The sequence below is a fragment of the Halichoerus grypus genome, chromosome 1 (assembly GCF_964656455.1).
Source record: "Halichoerus grypus chromosome 1, mHalGry1.hap1.1, whole genome shotgun sequence".
NCBI classification, from domain to species: domain Eukaryota; kingdom Metazoa; phylum Chordata; class Mammalia; order Carnivora; family Phocidae; genus Halichoerus; species Halichoerus grypus.
Window position 1 is genome coordinate 139,297,105 of NC_135712.1, and position 18,521 is coordinate 139,315,625.

General features: G+C 39.2%; 1 protein-coding gene across 12 annotated transcripts in view; it reads right to left on the minus strand.

Moving 5' to 3' along the window:
• NEK10 (NIMA related kinase 10) overlaps positions 1–18,521 on the minus strand; it is a 239,037-nt gene that overhangs the window by 46,827 nt on the left and 173,689 nt on the right. For 8 of the 12 annotated variants that reach the window (XR_013447948.1, XM_078072515.1, XM_078072548.1 and 5 more), the window contains exons 27-29: positions 11,979–12,162; positions 11,786–11,872; positions 10,055–10,109 (exon numbers count right to left, since the gene is read on the minus strand). The exons of 2 other annotated variants lie outside the window; for them this stretch is intronic. Coding sequence is in view for 9 of the 10 variants with exons in the window: in XM_078072515.1 (XP_077928641.1) it covers positions 10,055–10,109; positions 11,786–11,872; positions 11,979–12,162 (326 nt within the window). In the remaining variant the exon portion in view is untranslated. Of the gene's footprint in view, positions 1–10,054; positions 10,110–11,785; positions 11,873–11,978; positions 12,163–18,521 lie in introns of those variants that run through there. 2 more of the 12 variants (XM_078072522.1, XM_078072555.1) reach the window with 2 other exon arrangements.

The following is an 18,521-nucleotide window of genomic DNA, read 5'->3' on the forward strand; positions in this document are numbered from 1 at the left end:
TTCTAGACTTCCTGATCATTTTGCATTTTTGGTCTCAGTGCCTTCCACCCCCTGGAGGTGGCCTTAGAGCCCACCAGGGACAGCCATAAATAACCTTCAACCTTGTTTTTTCTGCTGTTATCTAGAGCCAATTTCTTAGTAGTTATTTTGGAATGAAATAAGAAACATCTGTACCCTGACAAGTTGTAAGAACTATACTAAATGTAATGCAACAAAACGTAATGCAAAATTTAAGTCCAACAAAAACATATTAAATATCTACTACATTCAAGGCACATGATAAATATCTGCTGAGTAGGAATGAAGGAAGGGATTTAAATACAAATAAACATGGCTAATAAATCTCTTACCCCAACATTTTCATTTTAAGCACAGAATTCTTGACATGTAAATGCAACACATACCTAAATTATGAAGCAAAACAAAATTGGCCCTCATTTACCCATTGCCCAACTAGAGTACTAGAATAATTCCAAAGTCTTTGCATCCAATGGTAAGTTCCTTCCCAGTCCTTTTCCACTCCTCCTAACTCCCCACCAAGCCAACCCTCTCCTGATCCCACTATTTTCTCTGTCCCTTTCCCAGCCCAAGTTCTCAGTCAGTGAAAAGTCAATGGAACTCACCAGCCTTATACAATTAATACACTCTCCCTAGTTCTGGGATAAGGGGCATATTTAGAGAAAGAAAATGGATAAGCCCTGCCCTCAGAAAGTTCAAAGAGGGGCATAATCTCAGTAGTATCCAAAAATGGGCAGGATGCTCCCAGGCTGAGCTGAGGAGCAGAACAGCTGTTCCAACACCTCATATCTTTGCATACATGGTATATCACAGCACACATAAGGGAGTAACCCTGTGCCTTAGCCTTCTAGACAGCTCTAGCACTGTCCAACAAAAATACAATGCAAACCACAAACAGAAGTTTAAATTTTCTGGTAGCCACATTTTTAAAAAGTAGAAATAAAAAAGTGACGTTAATTTTAAGAACATATCTTATTTAACCAAATATATCTAAAATATTTTTTCAGCAGGCAGTAACTATAAAAACTAATGAGATATTTGACACTGTTTTATATTTAAATGAATATTAAAAATGAAATTAAGAATTTCGTTCCTCAATCACACCAGCTACGCTTCAACTGCTGAAGATTCACATGTGACCAGGGGACTCCATATTCAACAGTGCATGCCAGACACTTCCTTGGAAGGTGTTGGTCATTGTCTTCATAAACATTATGACTGAGGCTAACAGTCATGCCACATAGCTGCTAAGCCTGCAATACCTCTTAGACTATCTTAAATGGTTAATTAAAATGTAACTTGTGGAGATCTTTTATTCCTAAGGTTACAGGTACTTTTGATAGCTGATAACCACTCACATGCCGAGCTAAGTAGATGACTATTCCAGTTGTCCTGAAGAATCCAAAATTTCAAACATTTTTACGTATTAAAAAATGGGCTAGTGATATGTGAAACAGACTATCCTGACAATGCTGAGTTGCAGCCAAATTTGCTACTCCTTAATATAATTCTAAAGTCCTCTTTAATGAACTTAGGGTATCTTTAAAATAACCATCACAATTTCATTCAACCAATATTTATTAAGGGCCCACTATGTGTAGAAACTGTGCTGGACAATAGAGTAGGGATAGTGAAAAGAAATAGTCCCTTGTCTTGGAATTTACAAGCTTGCAGAGGTATGGCAGGAAAACTATTAGTTTCTCTGGAAATTATATCATGGATCAAAAGAAAGTATAGTCATCTGAAATTTCCAAATAGAACAGACTCATTATAGCCAGAAGTGACAACATCTAACTATACAATTGTTGGGTCCACAGATGGACAAAAGATTGAAATTATGCAGAGCCTGAGAGAAGTCTGCCTCTAGACTGAACTGGATTGAATGTTTATGTCCAATAGAACATTATGGCTGCAGAGGATGGTTTCCCATGATAGTGTAAGTTGGAAAACAGACAGAAATGACTTAACACAAAGAGAACATTCCAGAAATGTTTTCTGGTGAAAAGGCTTAATATAATGAAGCTTGTGTCCTCTGAAACTTTTTGAAATGGGAATTGACTAATAGGACTTCAGGCTGATGAAACAGAATTTCAGAGAAACGGAAAGTTTCAAAGGATTCTGAAAGGTCATCCCTTCCAACTTGATCCAGAATTTATAAGCCAAAGCAGAAACGGAAGCACTGGATCTGAGTGGTAACCTACAACTTCCACCCCAAATCAATAACAGGTAAGGTGGAGATTGACGGTATTAGCTTTGAAATTTTTTAAATCAACTTTTCACTGAATGACTTCAAGTGCAGGGTAAATTACTTGGATAATTATTGTGTCAGAGGAGTCCTGGCCATAAAGGAGATAGAGTTCTAGAATTTTATTTCTTCTAAAATCCTTCTGAATATACTTCTGAACCAAGGGAGGTGCATTACATAACTTAATTCAATTGTGAAAAGTAGTTAGTACTAGTTGATGTTGATAAAAGGAGAAATATTTAACATTATGAAATGAGAGGGTTGACTTATGGTATTAAGATAATGCCTTCTGAGGCTACTGTAATCACACCACCGAGTTAACCGGCACTTTACTGCTTGGAAATCTCTTTCAGGTAGTGACATTCATAATGTATGAAAAAACAGGGCATTACGCAGGGTTGAGTTCTCTTGTCCCCCATCTGTAATTTAACAGAGGTGATGTCACTACAGGAAAGGAGAATGGTGCCCCTGTGGCTCTCCACTCCTACTCCAAGAACAGCTAGAAACAAGCAATTAGCCACAAAAGTTTAGAACTAGCACAGAAAAGGAACACAGTGGTCTTATCGATAATATTTTGTTTCTGTAAGACTGCTTGATTTTGACATTGGCAGATAGGCTAGGTTGATTCTGGCAAGTAGTGATCAAGCAGTATTTATTCAATTTAAGTAAAACTAGATATGGATTATGAAAAAGGGGAGGAAAGAATACCCATAAGTCAAAATAAGCAAGACTTCTGCTAAAAGGAGGCAAGATCCATAGGTCCTGAGGTTACACAAAGGTCTTTCTGGTCACATACATCCATAATCATCTTTGATGTGACTCAAAGACTAGAGTCAGGTCACATCCTTGAATACAATTATGCATACCCTGATTTATCAAAGAAGTTGTGAACCACAGGCATCTCCAATACAGCAAACATTCCATGTCTCAGACCAACCTGCCAACTATACGCTGTTGCCTTGGCAACAGGATGCAAGCAGGCATGGAGAAATCTTGTTGCCTGAGCAACAGAATCTTAAAAAAAAAAAAAAAAAAGGGGGGCCTTAAGCTGTGGCTATGGCAAAGGCTTATAGGTTCAGGTCAGTAGGCGGAATTTTAGTCCTATTACAGTGAGAGGTATAGAATTTACGCTAAGATAACAGTCATTCATCTATTAATTAACAAGAATTTGTGAGCTGGCACCTGTGTGCAATACACTGCACCCTGGGAAATGCGAAGATGGACCAGGCATCGTCTGGTATGTGCCAGTACACAATAATAAATATTAATTGAATGAATGAATGGATGTTCTTAAGAAAGGCATAATACAATGACCAAAGCTTACTAGGACTGAGTATATGTAATAGTTAAAGAGGTTGAAGCCCCTGTGCACATTATCAGGTTCCATTATACAGGATTATTTATTTGTAAATTGAAATAAAATGTTATAATTCACTGGATTAGAACTATTTATCTCTGTACTGAGACTTTAAAATCCAGATTAGAAACTGGTAAAAGTCAAGTCCATTCTTAATTCTTTCCCAACAAGTAGTAATGGGGGCAAGAGAGTTTAGATCATTTAAATCACTGAAATGATTAAAGTTAGAAACTTCAAAGGAAGTCCTAATTATCGATTTTTTGTTTTTTTTTTCTTGACAGGCATTAATGAATCCAGCTCTTGACTAACTCCATCAATGTTCACAAACCACCAAATAAACAGTAACAATAAGGATATTTATTTAATATGATTATTTCAAAAGAGATAATATTTTGTGACAGATGGTTATGAAAAGTGAATTCCACTTTCTCTCTTAGTCCTTACGATTTCAGAGATGTACACATCAAAATAAAAGATGATTTCCACAAAGAGTATCATGCACTTCAACCTTTCTCAATGTATGTGTGGAGTTCAGATCTCTAAAACTGGGAATGTAAAAATGGTACAACCACTCTGGAAAACAGTTCAGCAGTTTTTTAAAAAGTTAAGCAGACACCTACCATATGTTCCAGTTATTTTACTTCTAGGTATTTACCAAGAATTTTTATTTTTTAAAAAAGATTTATTTATTTGAGAGAGAGAGAACATGAGCAGGAGGGGCAGAGGGAGAGGGGGAGAGAGAATCTCAAGCAGACTCCATGCTGAATGCGGAGCCAGACGCAGGGCTTTACCTCAGGACCCTGAGATCACAACCTGAGCTGAAATCAAGAGTCAGATGCTCAACCCATGGAGCCACCCAGGCGCCCCAACCCAAGATTTTTAAAAGTATGTACCCATACAAAGACACAAATGTTCATCACAGCTTTATATGTAATAACCAAGTACTGGAACTCAAATGTCTATTAACAGATGAATAGAAAACAAACCACGATAAATCCATACAATGGATTACTACTTCACAATAAAAAGGAATAAACTATTGATACACTATGAAAACAACATGGACAGATCTCCAAATAATTATGCTGCCTAAAAGAAGCCAGACAAATAAGAGTATGTATGATATAATTTCATTTAGATGAAATTCTAAAATGCTGACTAATCTAGAGTGCGACAAGCAAATTAATGATTGCTTGGGGTAGGGAGTGAGGAGCATAAGGGAGGGTAAAAATGGACATGAGAACACTTGTAGGTGGATATGTTCACCATCTTAATTGTTATTTCACAGGGATATACATATTCAACACTTATCAAATTGCACATTTTAAATATGTGCAGTTTATTTTGTGTGAATTATACCTCTTTGAAACTGTTAAAAGAAACTAACTTCTCACATTCTCACTTAAGAAAAGTTGTTCAAATAGACCATCACATGACCTGTGTGCAATCATTAAATCGTTATTTACTAGCTGGAACTTACTGTTAGTCAGTTCTAGTTATCTCATGGCTCTACATCTTCAGGAGAGCTAACTGGTTAGCCCTTAGTAGAATAAGTCTATTGCAACTAAAGCAGTTACTTGGTGACATTCAGATTGATAAACATCTGTTAAGAGTATCCCAGGTGACACTCCTGCTAATGACTCTCCAATAACGTAAAGAATGAAGATGTAAAATCAAATGTATATTCTAGTAAGCCAAAGCCTAAAAGCAAATTATACTAAGTGAATATACATACAGTATGAATGACCTGTTTATTGTTAGGAAATGTAGGTCAACCAGAAGCTCCGCATGGTCTACTTCTGTAGTGTAAAAACTGCTACACTGACATCTCCAGATTTTCTGGGGGGGCCAGGAGAGCTCTGGGAGAGCTACATGGATGGCATCCTGGTGGGGGAGATTTCATGTCTGAAGACTTGGGAATGGAGATTTGGAGATTCACCTCTGCTTTGTGAATGGCTACAGTTCCAGAGCTGAGGAATGGGGTTCTCTCTACTGATCTGGCACTTCTGCTTTGAGTTTGGCTTCTAGGACTTCTGGTGATTCAGGGATGGAGGCCAGAGATCTGGGGAGGAGTTTGGCAAGGAAAGGAGCCCAAAAGAATTATTTGCTGACTTCATGTCATTTCTGCTAAGTAGTTCATAGATAGAACATATACTTCTAAGAGTTGAGAACTAGTTCTCTCTTGGTCTTGCAATTAATTACAGTCCTGAAAAGCATTTCATCATCTGGTGATGACCTGGATCACCAGGATGCTTTCCAGTTCTAATGTGATGTTTCCTCTCACCAGCCTTGATACCAGTATTTTTCTGAGGAGGGCAGAAGCTGCCCTTTCTAGTTCCATTTGCAAGTCTATGCTGAGTTATTAGGGAGGTACCTTGGTTCTTCAGCAGACAATTGGCTTAAATCTGGCCCCTGATATCTGGGTTGACAAAAGTTCAGAATTTATGCTTAAGTTTTCTCTCTGAACTATTTAGCCAGGACCAAGTTTGAATTCTAAGCTCTGGTAGATATGCTCAGGTCAAGCATGCACTGACCTGTGGCTTTTTCTCAATGAGAAAAATTCTCTTGTTTTAAGAGCCAATAAGGCTCCCCAAGAAGGAGAGCTGCCCCGGGTCTCATTGTAACTGGTCTACCATTTCATGCATGGCATAGAAGAGCCAAAAATCTCTACAGGCTTGATTTTCTATTTATTTTTATTCTATTTTGTAGCTTTGCTATCTTGTTTTAGATTCTAACTTCTCATTTAGCCCCGAAATATTTTCTATTATGTCGCTTTGTTATTTTCTTTTAGATCCTAACTTCTCATTTAGCTTCTAAATATTTTCTAGTATGCAGCTTGGCTATCTTCTTTTAGATTCTAACTTCTCATTTAGCTTCTAAATATTCTGTAGGATGGCTTCATATTTCACATTGGTAAACCAAGAAACCCAGAAAAGTCCTAAACAAGTTAGATTGCAAATAACTTTAGCTTTATTTAATGTCTTTTAATTTAAAGAATTATAAATACATTTTAGAGTTGTCTCCTTTTAATTTAGAGAAGCTCTGGGGATTACTTGGAAGGAAGTCAAAAGTCATTAGTCTTCTCTCCTCTCATTTGGCATGAATCATAGGCTGCTTTTGACATTTCTTCTCTTCTGAAGTCTGCCCTTGTCTCCCTGTTATACTCTGAGTTCCTTGAGGGAAGAGAGCTCATCTTAAACCAACCTGTGTTCCCTGATGGCATGTCACACTGTACCACACACAGCACAGCTTTCAAATATGGTTTTAGTTCCGGTCCTATTCATCTACGCGCCTTCTGATCCATCAACCTCAACATTTGGCTCATTTCCCATTTTCCACCTGTTGACTTGGTCATTAGCCACAAGTTAAAGGGGTTAATGTAATTACACTCTGTAATATGCCCTTTTTCAATGAGCTTCAGATTGAACTTCTCCTTTCTGTTGATTCTGGTTTACCCAATTTGCTATAAAATGTTTAGGTAATGACTAGCTGTTAAAAGCCATCTCAAACTCTAAAATATATAGTACATATGTTTCTTTTGTTTTTGAAGGGTTGGACTTCAACTGAATTCTTGCAAATAAGACAATTTTCTATGAGTCCTTTCAGGAACAAAAGACTAGAATTATTTAACAATTTCAAGATGCCTAAATTCATCTGATTGGAAATTCCCATTTTAATATAAAGTTCTTTTAACTGGGGAGTAAAACCCATATGTCATAATGTATTTTTGCACTAAAATACTTGTTTTGCATTTCTTTTATACATTTAAGCAACTTCATATCACTGAATAAAGTATCCAATAATGGAAAAAAAGCCTTTTGATCATGTTCTTATAAATACAAATAATCACAAAATTGGGAATAGGTAGATTCCAGAGGGTGCTTGCTAATTATTTTGCAGGGGAACATGTGGAACATTTTCCTGTGCAAACATTGTTCCAAGCAGTTGGAAAGATTTCCAGATCAGCTCACAAAAGTCTATTGAACTTGCGATGTGGTTAAGATAGTAGCTGTGATGCCAGAGTTGAGGAGGACAAACCTACTCCGTGGTACCATGCGTTCAGACCCCCAGCTCCATAGCCACATCTCCCAACCCCATCTCCTCCCTTGCTGGGCTGAACAAGCAAGAGCTCCCATGGCTCCAGGCTCCTGTGTGTGGCTTCCTTGTCTGTGGAAAGTGGAAGCAGAGGTGGTGATGTAAGGACAAGATGCCAGAATGTAGGCAATGGGAGGGAACTGCAAGCCCAGAAAATTCCCTGGGGGATCTTGTCATTCAAGTCGCAAGTCCTCCAGATTCCCCATTCTGGTTCTCCGTTGTCCTTGGGGTTTGGGACTGTTTCTCTTTCCCCTGCTCTCTCCATGGCTTCTAACCACCACTTCTCTGCACATTGGCCCACTAAAAAATGTGTAGGCTTCCCTCAATGACCCTTCTGGTATTTTATGCACTTGGATCGGTTTTCCTTGGGTTTTTGTTACAAGCAACACTAGAAATGAGTTAGGAAATTGAAAAGTTTCATTCTAACCCTTCCTGAGCCTTACATGGGAAAAAATCAGTAATCAGTGATATTGTATCTTTGACTAAACAAAAATGATTTTCTACAGGAACCCTCCTTTGCCACCTAACTGAACCCCTCGGGACTTTGCTCGGCAGGTTCTTCATTCTGAAATTCATCTCCCCCCACCCCAGCACCCTTGAGCTCAGAAGTGGACAAGAGTTCCATTCTGGCTGCCCAGCACCCATAACCTGTTCCCTCCAGCAAAGACCCCTGATGGACTTGGAGGGGCTGTTGATCCAGGAGCTCAGCCCTCCTTGCAGCAGTAAATAGGGTCCTAATTCAACCCAGGCCCACCTGACTCTCTCACATAGGACACTGGATCCTGAGAAAGGTGACACATGGATGGAACAAACAAACCAGGAGCTCCTTCCTCCCAGCATCAGGGCCTTTCTGAGCCTGCCAACAGCGCCTCCTCCACAGATTGCATGGGGTGGCCTGGCTCTTATTCCTTCCAAAGTTTGATTCTCTGAGTTCCTCATTATGTGAGCCCCCCAAAGCCTTTGAATGAACCTCCCTGTTGCACAAGTCAACCAAAGTCAGGTTCCCTTGCCAGCATCCAGAATGCCCCACTGCTAAAGCACAGCATAGCCTTAGCCTTTTGTCACGTGGCACACAGCCACTTCCCTGGCCAGGGTCACCCACAGCTCCACAGCCAAGCACTTGTGCACATCCCAGCCTCAACTAGCTCCTTCATCTCAGAGCTGTTTGGCAGTCCTTCTGCCAGTCTCCGCTCAGGTGTCTGCCCATCTTTATATCGGTTCTTCCTTGTTGACCACCCTCCTCAAATCTAGACCATCCTCACAGCAGTGAACATCATCTAATAACCAGAAACCACCAAGTATGATCTTTTCTATCCCTCTTCTCTGCTTTTCTACCTTAATTTTATCTTTGCCTCCCTTTCTTCAGACACAGAGAAAGGGCTGTCCCTTCATCTTTCTCAGACCCGCTCTCTGGGCTCCAGCTACTCTGTGCCTGTGTTCCAGCAATTCCTTTCCTTCTTTATCTCTTCTCTCCACTGGCTGCCTCTCCTTAGTCCCAGTCACCCTGAAGTCATCCTGATTCTAAGAAGGCCCTTTTCCGTCAAATGCCCCCCGCCAGCTAACTGCCCAGCTCACTAGTAGCTTCCTTCCCATCCCTGCTTCTGTAACTTCTAAAAGCCCCACAACTGGGCTTCCACTCCCGTCGACCTCACCCAATGCCATGGAAACTGCCCTAGTGAAGGTCACCAGGGACTTGCGAAAGGCCAAACCTAATAATTTCATTTCAGTCTTTAGTCCAAGAGGTAACTGTTGCAGAAATTGCTGGTTGTCCCAAAATAAATTTCTTTTTCCTTTTAAAACAGAACGCCCTAAACATATTCATCCTCCCTTGCAGCTAGATGTGTTCATATGATTAAGTTCTGGCCAATGGTATGTGAGCAGAGGGGATGAGCACAATGCCTGAGTCATGTCCTTAAAAGTAAGGGGCACGTCTCCACTTGCCCTTTCCACTTCCTGCTGGCTGGGATGTGGAGGTGATGGGGTCCACGTCTGCCACATTTGCCATGAGGATGAGCCCTATACCCCGGGGATGTGGAAAAACAAGATATAAGGAGCCAGGGCTCCAGATGATCTCATAAAGCACAACTACCAACTTCTCTGGTCCACCCCTGAGCTCCGAGAGGCTAACGGCTTAGCTAAAGATCACAAAGCTAGATTAAACCCAGGTCCAAGCTTAGTGCTCTTTCCAGTATGCTGCGTGGTAAACTGCAATCCGTGCCGGGAGGGTGGGCTCTATCAGCCTCTATTACCACATGTCCATGGTGACTTCTGGCTATCAGGTTTTAGTTTAGCCACCAGTAATAGCTCTGCAGAGTTCTGGGGGCTCAATGTGTACACACCTTGTTTGGGATTGTCTTTCTCCTCCTGAGGCACTAAAACTTCTCTTTAAAATGCCTGAAACAAGAACATAAAAATATCTTTACATTTTCCCTCTGCAAATCTTTTATTTATTTATCTATTTATTAATTCAAAAAAAGCTGCATTCTATTATGTGAGCAATTTTACTTACTCTAAAGATGGTCTTCATTTACAGAAGTATCAATTAAAATATAACATTTCAAATTACTGTTTACTTGACAGGATTATTTAAGGTCCTTTTCCCAAAGGAAACTAAAGAAGGAAACTCTGTTATTAATAGCTAATAAAGTACAATAAAATATCTGTGTCATAATTATCCTAAAGCCCTTGCCAAGATAACTACAAGTTACCACATGCAAGTTTAAGGGTCCAACTTTTCCTTCCTCACTTCCCCACTGACCCTCCCCACTATTGTTACCCAGAACATACAAAGCAATAATTCATCTCAAAACAGCCAGTAATTAACTGCTTCTAGAATCTGCTACATATGCATGAATATTTTCCCTGTACGGCTCTCACATTTTCCCAATCACAAATCAGGACATTTTATCTAGCAGGCAGGAATTTGTGGGAAAATAGATCAATGTTGGAAACTGAGACTGTCCCAGAAAATCTGGAACATCTAGTCACTATTTTATGTACAATTAAGTTCCGAAAGGAACAAAAAATGAAACTAACTCCTTAGGGTTTTACTTAGATCCTTAGGGAGACTATTTTAAACCTTCGTTTATGAGATTTTCATAGTATAGTCATTAATGAGAGGAAATTATTTACACTAATTTTATTTCAGAGTATTTCTACCTATCCTAATTAATATGCCTTCAACTTACTCTTTTATTTTATTTTTTTTAAAGATTTTATTTATTTATTTGACAGAGAGAGACACAGCAAGAGGGGGAACACAAGCAGGGGGAGTGGGAGAGGGAGAAGCAGGCTTCCCACAGAGCAGGGAGGCCGATGCGGGGCTTGATCCCAGGCAGACGCTTAACGACTGAGCCACCCAGGCACCCCTCAACTTACTCTTTTAAAAGAATTATTCTTTCCTCTCCATGTTATATTTTAACTTCTCTTTTCTTTCAGTTGCAGATTTGTTGAATGAATTGAATCCTATCTTTCCTTATAATCTTTACATTTTATCCAAATATATCTTTTCTTTTCTTTTCCACACCCCAGGCCCCAGACTATTTACTTTCCTGTTTTAAATTAAGAGTCAGAATTAACATATGGACTGAATTTATATATCCTATTTTTTCATAGTACTAAACAATTAAAATATTTATTTTCTTTAGTGTTTGAAATATAATATATCTCTTACATAATGGAAATAAAATTGTACAAAACTTAGTCTACCCCAGGACTAATTTCTTCTCCAGGTCTCTAACCCCTACAGAACAGATTCATAAGAGGTCACTTCCATTATTCCTGTGGTCATGTAGTGTGTCTCCAAATTAGCTATCTCCACTCCCCAGTTAGAAGCTGGGTTTGCTGGTGGAAATAATGAAAGTATGCATTTGACAGCTGAGACAACAGAAGACCACAGCGCCGGCTGGCCTCTGGGCCCATTCAGAGGGCTAGACAAACCTGTCCTAATTAGCACTGCACCTGGAAAACAAACCTCTGCCTTAGGTATATGATGGAGCTTACTCAACGCCCAAGCGTAATTCCCAAACCATGACCTGCCGGAGCCCTGCAGGCCAGTAAAGAAAACTTACTGAATGTAGATTCTTTTAAAGGGCTCGAACTGGAGCTGCTGGAGTTGTCTGAAATGTCCAGTTCATCATCTAGCTCTGAGTACATATCTGCACGTGAATAAAAGAGTAACAGAATAAAATAAAGAGCAAATGAGCCTTGAAAGAGACAAAAGTCAAGGGTGCATGCATGCTGTCACGGTTTCACTAAAAATACCTTTCTCAATATTCTCCGAGTTTAAGTTCTCCTCTGACAGGATGTCATCACAGGCCCTGTCTTCATCCTTACCGCAGGGGGCCTGGAAGCCCTCGGGGGGCAGGTCTGCGCTTTCTGAAAGGTCGCTTTTCAGGCTGGCAGCCCCACTGCTGTTACTACTCAGGCTTGCCTTCTCAAAGGTCTCCTGAAAGAGAAATTCAGCTATGGTAGCCCTTCCTCCCTCCCTCCCTTCCTTCCTTCCTTCCTTCCTTCCTTCCTTCTGTAGGACCCAAAGCTTGTTAGAACATATACTCAAATGCTTGCTACGTTATTAGAAATATTTGTGCCAAAGTACCATTAATAGTTCTGGCTGCACGTTTGCCACAGAGTTCATTCGGTCCATGACTACAAAGAAAGTGTCTCTGCACCACTGGACCAACAGGAATGGATGTGCCAAGATGCTCAGTGACAGAGGTCTGGACAGACTGGCAGAAGAAAATGCAGCACTGAGGAAAAGATATGTACCAATTAAGCCGAAATTACTCTCCTTTAAGTTATCTTAATATTTGCTCTCTTTGGGGCGCCTGGGTGGCTCAGGTGGTTGAGCATCCGACACTTGATTTCGGCTCAGGTCATGATCTCAGGGTCCTGGGATTGAGCCCCACATTGGGCTCTGTGCTGGGCGTGAAGCCTGCTTAAGATTCTCTCTCTCCCTCTCCCTCCCCCCCCACCCCACTCTCTCTCTCTAAAAACAAAATAAAATTAATAATAATAATAATTTGCTCTCTGAATAAGTCACGGGGATAAAAAGTACAGCATAAGAAGTATAGTCAATGGTACTGTAATAGCATTGTATCGTGACAGACGGTAGCTACAGTTGTGGTGAGCAAAACATAAGGTATAGAATTATGGAATCACTATGTTGTACACCCAAAACTAATGTAACACTGTATGTCAACTATACCTCAATAATAAAAAAAAGTTGCTATCAAATCTCAGCACCACAGTGGGTAAGTAGGGCTTAGTTTCTTCAAATCTCAGGGAACTTAGTAGCAGACACAGCCAGGCCATGGAGGGAGAGAAGTGAGGTCCTCTGAAAGATGAAGAGCTGGGGCAGAGGCTCCAATGATGACCAATGCTCGCTAGAGACACAGGTCCATGGTTTTTTGTTTTGCTTTGTTTTGTTATCAGATTCTTTTCTCCAAAATGAAAGTGACACCCACAGCCACCAGGGGCAGGTTCCTAAAAACTCCATGGTGATGGAATTGAAGGTGAAGAAAATCTAAGACATTATGAGTGACTGGAGTTAGAAGGCAGCCACTGAAAGCTTTCACGCGTTTCTGTTCACTAAACAAGACAAAAAATGAAAAGAATATCAAAGGTGTTGTGCCATGCAAACTGTCCAATCAATTTCTGCTTGTTATCTCTGTTTCCTGAGAACTTTTTCATTGTTCTTTCCTCAAGCTTTCACCAAGATGTTTGGAGATATTTCTCGTTCTGTTGAAGCTAACATATAGTTGAAGGAGCATTTTAATTTTCTTTGGCTAGTCCTCCATCCAAGTCGTCCTACTTTTGTGACTCAGCATTGTTCATTCCTGCCTTTTGGATCTACTCTGTTCTGCCACCTTAGAACCCAAAATGGAAAATGTTTCGGACACTCTTTGGCATTGCTGAATGTGTGCTTCTCTGAAATTTTTCCCATGCTTAAGGCTCATAAGGGGCTTCCAGTGCCAGCCTCAGCTCTGCCCAAGCTCAGCCCCTGATACCAAACCCAGGAGGCTCCTTTTGAGGATCAAAACTTTCCTGCCAAACTCACTCAGCTCCTTCCATGCCTTCCTCCTTTTTCTGTCCCAATCCACAGATCCTTCTTCTTCCAACATCCTCAACTGAAGTCAGAAATGTACATAGAAATAAATGTAGGATTTTCTCCTCCTATGATTTTTTTTTATTCAAAATTAATCATCTACTGCCCTATTCTAAAGGCCACAACTAGATTTACAACCTTATAGGGACTATACACTCAAGATGTGTCAATACTATCAATGTTTTAAAAAAAAAGAGAGAGAGAGAGATCATTTTTGGGTTTACAAAACTTTATTACACTGATGCAATTAGATGCCAGAATCCATATATCTCTAAAGCCTGCAAAACTGCAGCAAAGGCTTTGTTTCTTTTTAGAACAGGGATGGATAAGACATTTTTCTTTGGACAAATGAAGAGTGAAGAGAAATTGTGAGTCCTGCTACAGGCATTCCAGACTTGAGGAGCTTTGACTTGCAACCAATACCCAAGAACCAGTTGGGCTGCAAATCAAGTCATTTGCAACCACCAAAATTGTATCCATAAATAATTGGGTACTTCCTCAACTTCTGATAAAAGGGAATTCACATTCTGAGAGAGATGCTTTTTTCAAACTCTGTAAGCATGGAAGGTATGATATAGCAATGTAGAATGTATAGTTGTTTTAGTTTAAAAAAAAAAAACCTGTTTCTATAATCTCTTACAGCAGTTTTTGCTTCAAAAAAATCTATAGAGTTCTTGAACTTGACATAAATGATATGCCACTGTAGACACATATTCCCAAATGTGATTTCCAGAGTTTTTCCTTGTGAATATTTGAGTACCCAACTCATTACCAAAACTCTTCCCTCAATGCCTTGCATAATGTTTTGTACATAGCAACTGCTTAATAACTAGTTGCTGTATTGAGATTGAAGGGAGAAAGGGGCCAGGAAAGCAGGTGAATTCCCTTATGTGATGAGTAGGTTTTGTAGCTTCTGGGTTTTTTTGTTCATTTGTTTTGCTTTTATTTTGCCTGTTTATCCAGAATCCTACATCGTGATGTTTCTCCAAGAGCTGAAGAGACTATTTGGTGATACACCAATAAGTAGGAGTGAACGTCTCCCTTCCTTTTTCCCCTTTACTCTTATGAGAAGTTATAAAACTCCACTCATCTGTACTAGAGATGGCTGGCCCAGCAACGACAAAATGCCTCTGTAAGCCAGTAGGCATTGGCCAAAGGCAGAGATGGTTAAATGTTTTTAGCCTGAGGGTTGAGGCCATTAAGATATTTTCAAAAGTTGCCTCCAGCAAGTACATCAACCTATTAAAAGGAGTTGGTGGGGGGGTGGTGCAGCCTTGCGGGATGCAATTTGGCTGCTGTCATCTTTTTTACTTTCTAATTAAGATTTTTCTAGGAATAGGAGAGGGAGTTAACTATTTTTTTTTTTTTTTTGGCATCTATATATCTCCTAGGAACGGATGGACACATTCTGTGCATCAATATGGCAGCAAGAAGAAGACAATGCAAATCAGACAATAAAATTATCACTGATATGGAAATCATCACCATTATAGGAGACACTTCCTGTCACAGTGCCGTTATAGGCACAATTATGTTTAGCTCGGTTTTGCTCATTATAATGTAATTTTTTATGTGTGCAGCAGATTATAATACATTTCAGTTGAATAGCAATTCTAACAGTAACAGACTGACATTGCCTAAATTAACTGCAACAGTAGGGAAAGAATTAAGAGTCTATTTTATTAAAACTAGTGTAATTTTTTAAATTGCCCAGAATGTTTTATAAGGAGAGAGAGAGAAAAAAAAAAAAAAACAAGAAATAAACATAAAGCATAACACTAACTATATCCTGTAGATGCCTTACTTTAGAACCATAAAGAATACACTATTTCTTTTGTTCTAAAATAGTCATTCTATTTGAGCTACGTCTATGCCTACTTTCTTCTATTTGTTTAGTTAATAACTGTGACTTAGATACATAAATATAGGGCTACCCAGTTCTGGACAGCAATTCACCTGGCTGAGGTGATCTCTTTTTAATGGCAAACCATATTCCATGCTTTTCATGGATGATAGCACAAAGAAAATCCAAAATAGGAGACAGATCATTGACTATATATTACTGTGCATAAATTTAGTCCCTAAATTTCAAAGTATTAAAAAAAATCCAGGGGAACCTCAGTCAGTTGGGCATCCGACTTCTGATTTCAGCTCAGGTCATGTCTCAGGGTCCTGGGATCCTGCCCTGCATCAGGCTCCCCGCTCAGCCGGGAGTCTGCTTCTCTCTCTCCCTCCTTCTCTGTCTGCCCCTCCCCCCACTCGCGTGCTCTCTCTCTCTCCCTCTCTCTCTAAAATAAATAAATAAATCTTAAAAAAGAAAATCAGCCAGTGTGACCAAGAGGGCTGAAGGGGTCACATTGACCCAGGCCATAGCTAAGTGGTCTGACAAGTTCAGCAGGTGTGGCGAGAGGCTCCTGTCCAGGACCTCACTCTGGGCCACTTGGTTTTGCCACTATAGAGAGGTGGGCCACAGGAGCAAGCTCGGACTATGGTAGTTGGGGATCTTTTAGCTTCAAAGCTGTTTGGTTGATACAACTGTCTATTTTATTTATGAAATCCTGAAGCATTTCCCTGCTCCTGTGCTCTGTATATCAAGTAGAAGAGCAATACGTTCAAATGAAACCAGAAAAATTGATGTGAGAGGTGTTGGAAATAACTAAATTTACAAATATCATATAATGAAGGAAATGTTCTCTTCAAGTTTGGATATTAATTATTTTTTTAATTTTGAACTTCTTAACAATATTCATACAAAGCTAAATATTTTGCTTTAATATAATTAAATGCATATAATTATGATCCCATTATTATCATGACACTCTCTTAATTAGAACTTCTTAAAAGCACAAGAACATACTAATGAACTGTCACTAAAATAAGTAGAGGATGAATTAATTATTACAATTCAATCTAAAATTCCACTATCAAATTTACCACGCTTGATAATGTTTCACTGCCACCCCATAAATAATCTAGTATTTGCAACAGGTTCTCTATTATTCCTAATTCAAAGACAGGTTTTCTAGAAGATATAACATTAATAAGGATGAGGAGAAGAACAGTGCCATAATCTGAAGGTATCCCGTATTAAATATACAGAAGATATGGTCTACATCAACTGACTGACCACCATTTTGTTTCAAAATTACATGCTACCAAAGGAAAAGAACTGAATGTATGTGTGAATACTTCTGAAAGCATTTCAAAGGAGGCCAGAATTAGGTAACATACAGAAGAATCGTTTAACATATAGAAGAAACCACACACAGAGAATCATTAAGTGGTCAAGTTTTAAGGCATTCTAATTTGGATTGCTCAAAAACAAGAAATCCAATTGCAATGCAGCACTGCTTAAGGTATGAAACAGTATGGAATTAGACATGGGTGGCATCAATTATAAACAAACCCCACAAATCAGAACTGCACTTACTGTTTACTTTTTAATACAGAATAACATAAGGGAAGGTCTAGTTCTTTTCAAACCACACACTTAGTACGTTACATCAAAATACCAAACTGATTAAGTGCCAATAAACAAAGAATTAAAAATCAAGGAAAAGAATCACCATCATCTTTTGTCAACCTCCCTGCTTCCATTCTTGGCTCTCAGCAGTCGATTCACACACAGCAGCCAGCTGTATAACTTTAAAATATTATGTCGCCCCTTTGCTCAAAACGCACATCACTCAAGTCTATACCATGGACCACAGCATCCTCATCTCCTACTCCCTCCCCCTGCTTCACTACTCCAACCACACAGGCCTCCTTGCTCGCCCCTTAAATCTGGCAGGCATGCTCCCACCTCCGAATATTTGGACTTGCTGTTCCCTTTCCCATCAATGTTGTGCCTCAGATATTTGCAAGGCTCAACCGTGTAATGTATTCAGGTTTCTACTCAAATGTCACGCAGGTATAGTGGCTTTCCATGACATCCCTATTTAAAACAGCCTGTCTTTCCCACATCTACCAATCACTATTACTTTGCCTTTATATTTTTGTCCATGGTACTTAAGTGTATATTAATTCACTTATAATTTGTCTTCCTCCACTGTGAAGGTGGAGTTCTTCTCTTTACTGTTAAAACACAGGCTAGAATAGTCCCCAGAAGAGAATATATAAATTTTGTTGAATAAGTGAAATAAAAGACTGATTTTTCAAAGTACTACAAAGCTCTTCTCCATATTAAAACAAAGGGTAGAAATCAAAATAGCAGCATTATTTTTTGAAGAAACTGACAAACTGATTCTAAAATTAATAAGTAAATATAACAGATCTAGAATGGCCAAATCAAATTTGACAAAGAAGAATGAAATTGGAGCACTTACACAACCTAACTTCAAGACTTATTAAAAAGCTACAATAATCAAGACAGTGTGGTATTAGCCTAAGAATAGATATGCAGATCAATGCAACAGAATAGAGTTCAGAAATAAATCCACATATATAGTGTCAAATGATTTCCAACAAAGACCTGTAGTAAAATCATTGAGCAAACATTAGACATTTTAAGAAATGATGCTGGGAAAACTGGGTACCCATATGGAAAAAAAATAAATTTCAATCTTTTCATTATTCTATGCATGAAATTAAATCAAAATGGATCATAGACCTAAACATAAAATCTATCACAAGAAGGAATTTACAAAAATAAAAAAGAGCCAATTTTTGCAGCCTTGGGATAGGCCACGATTTCTTTAACA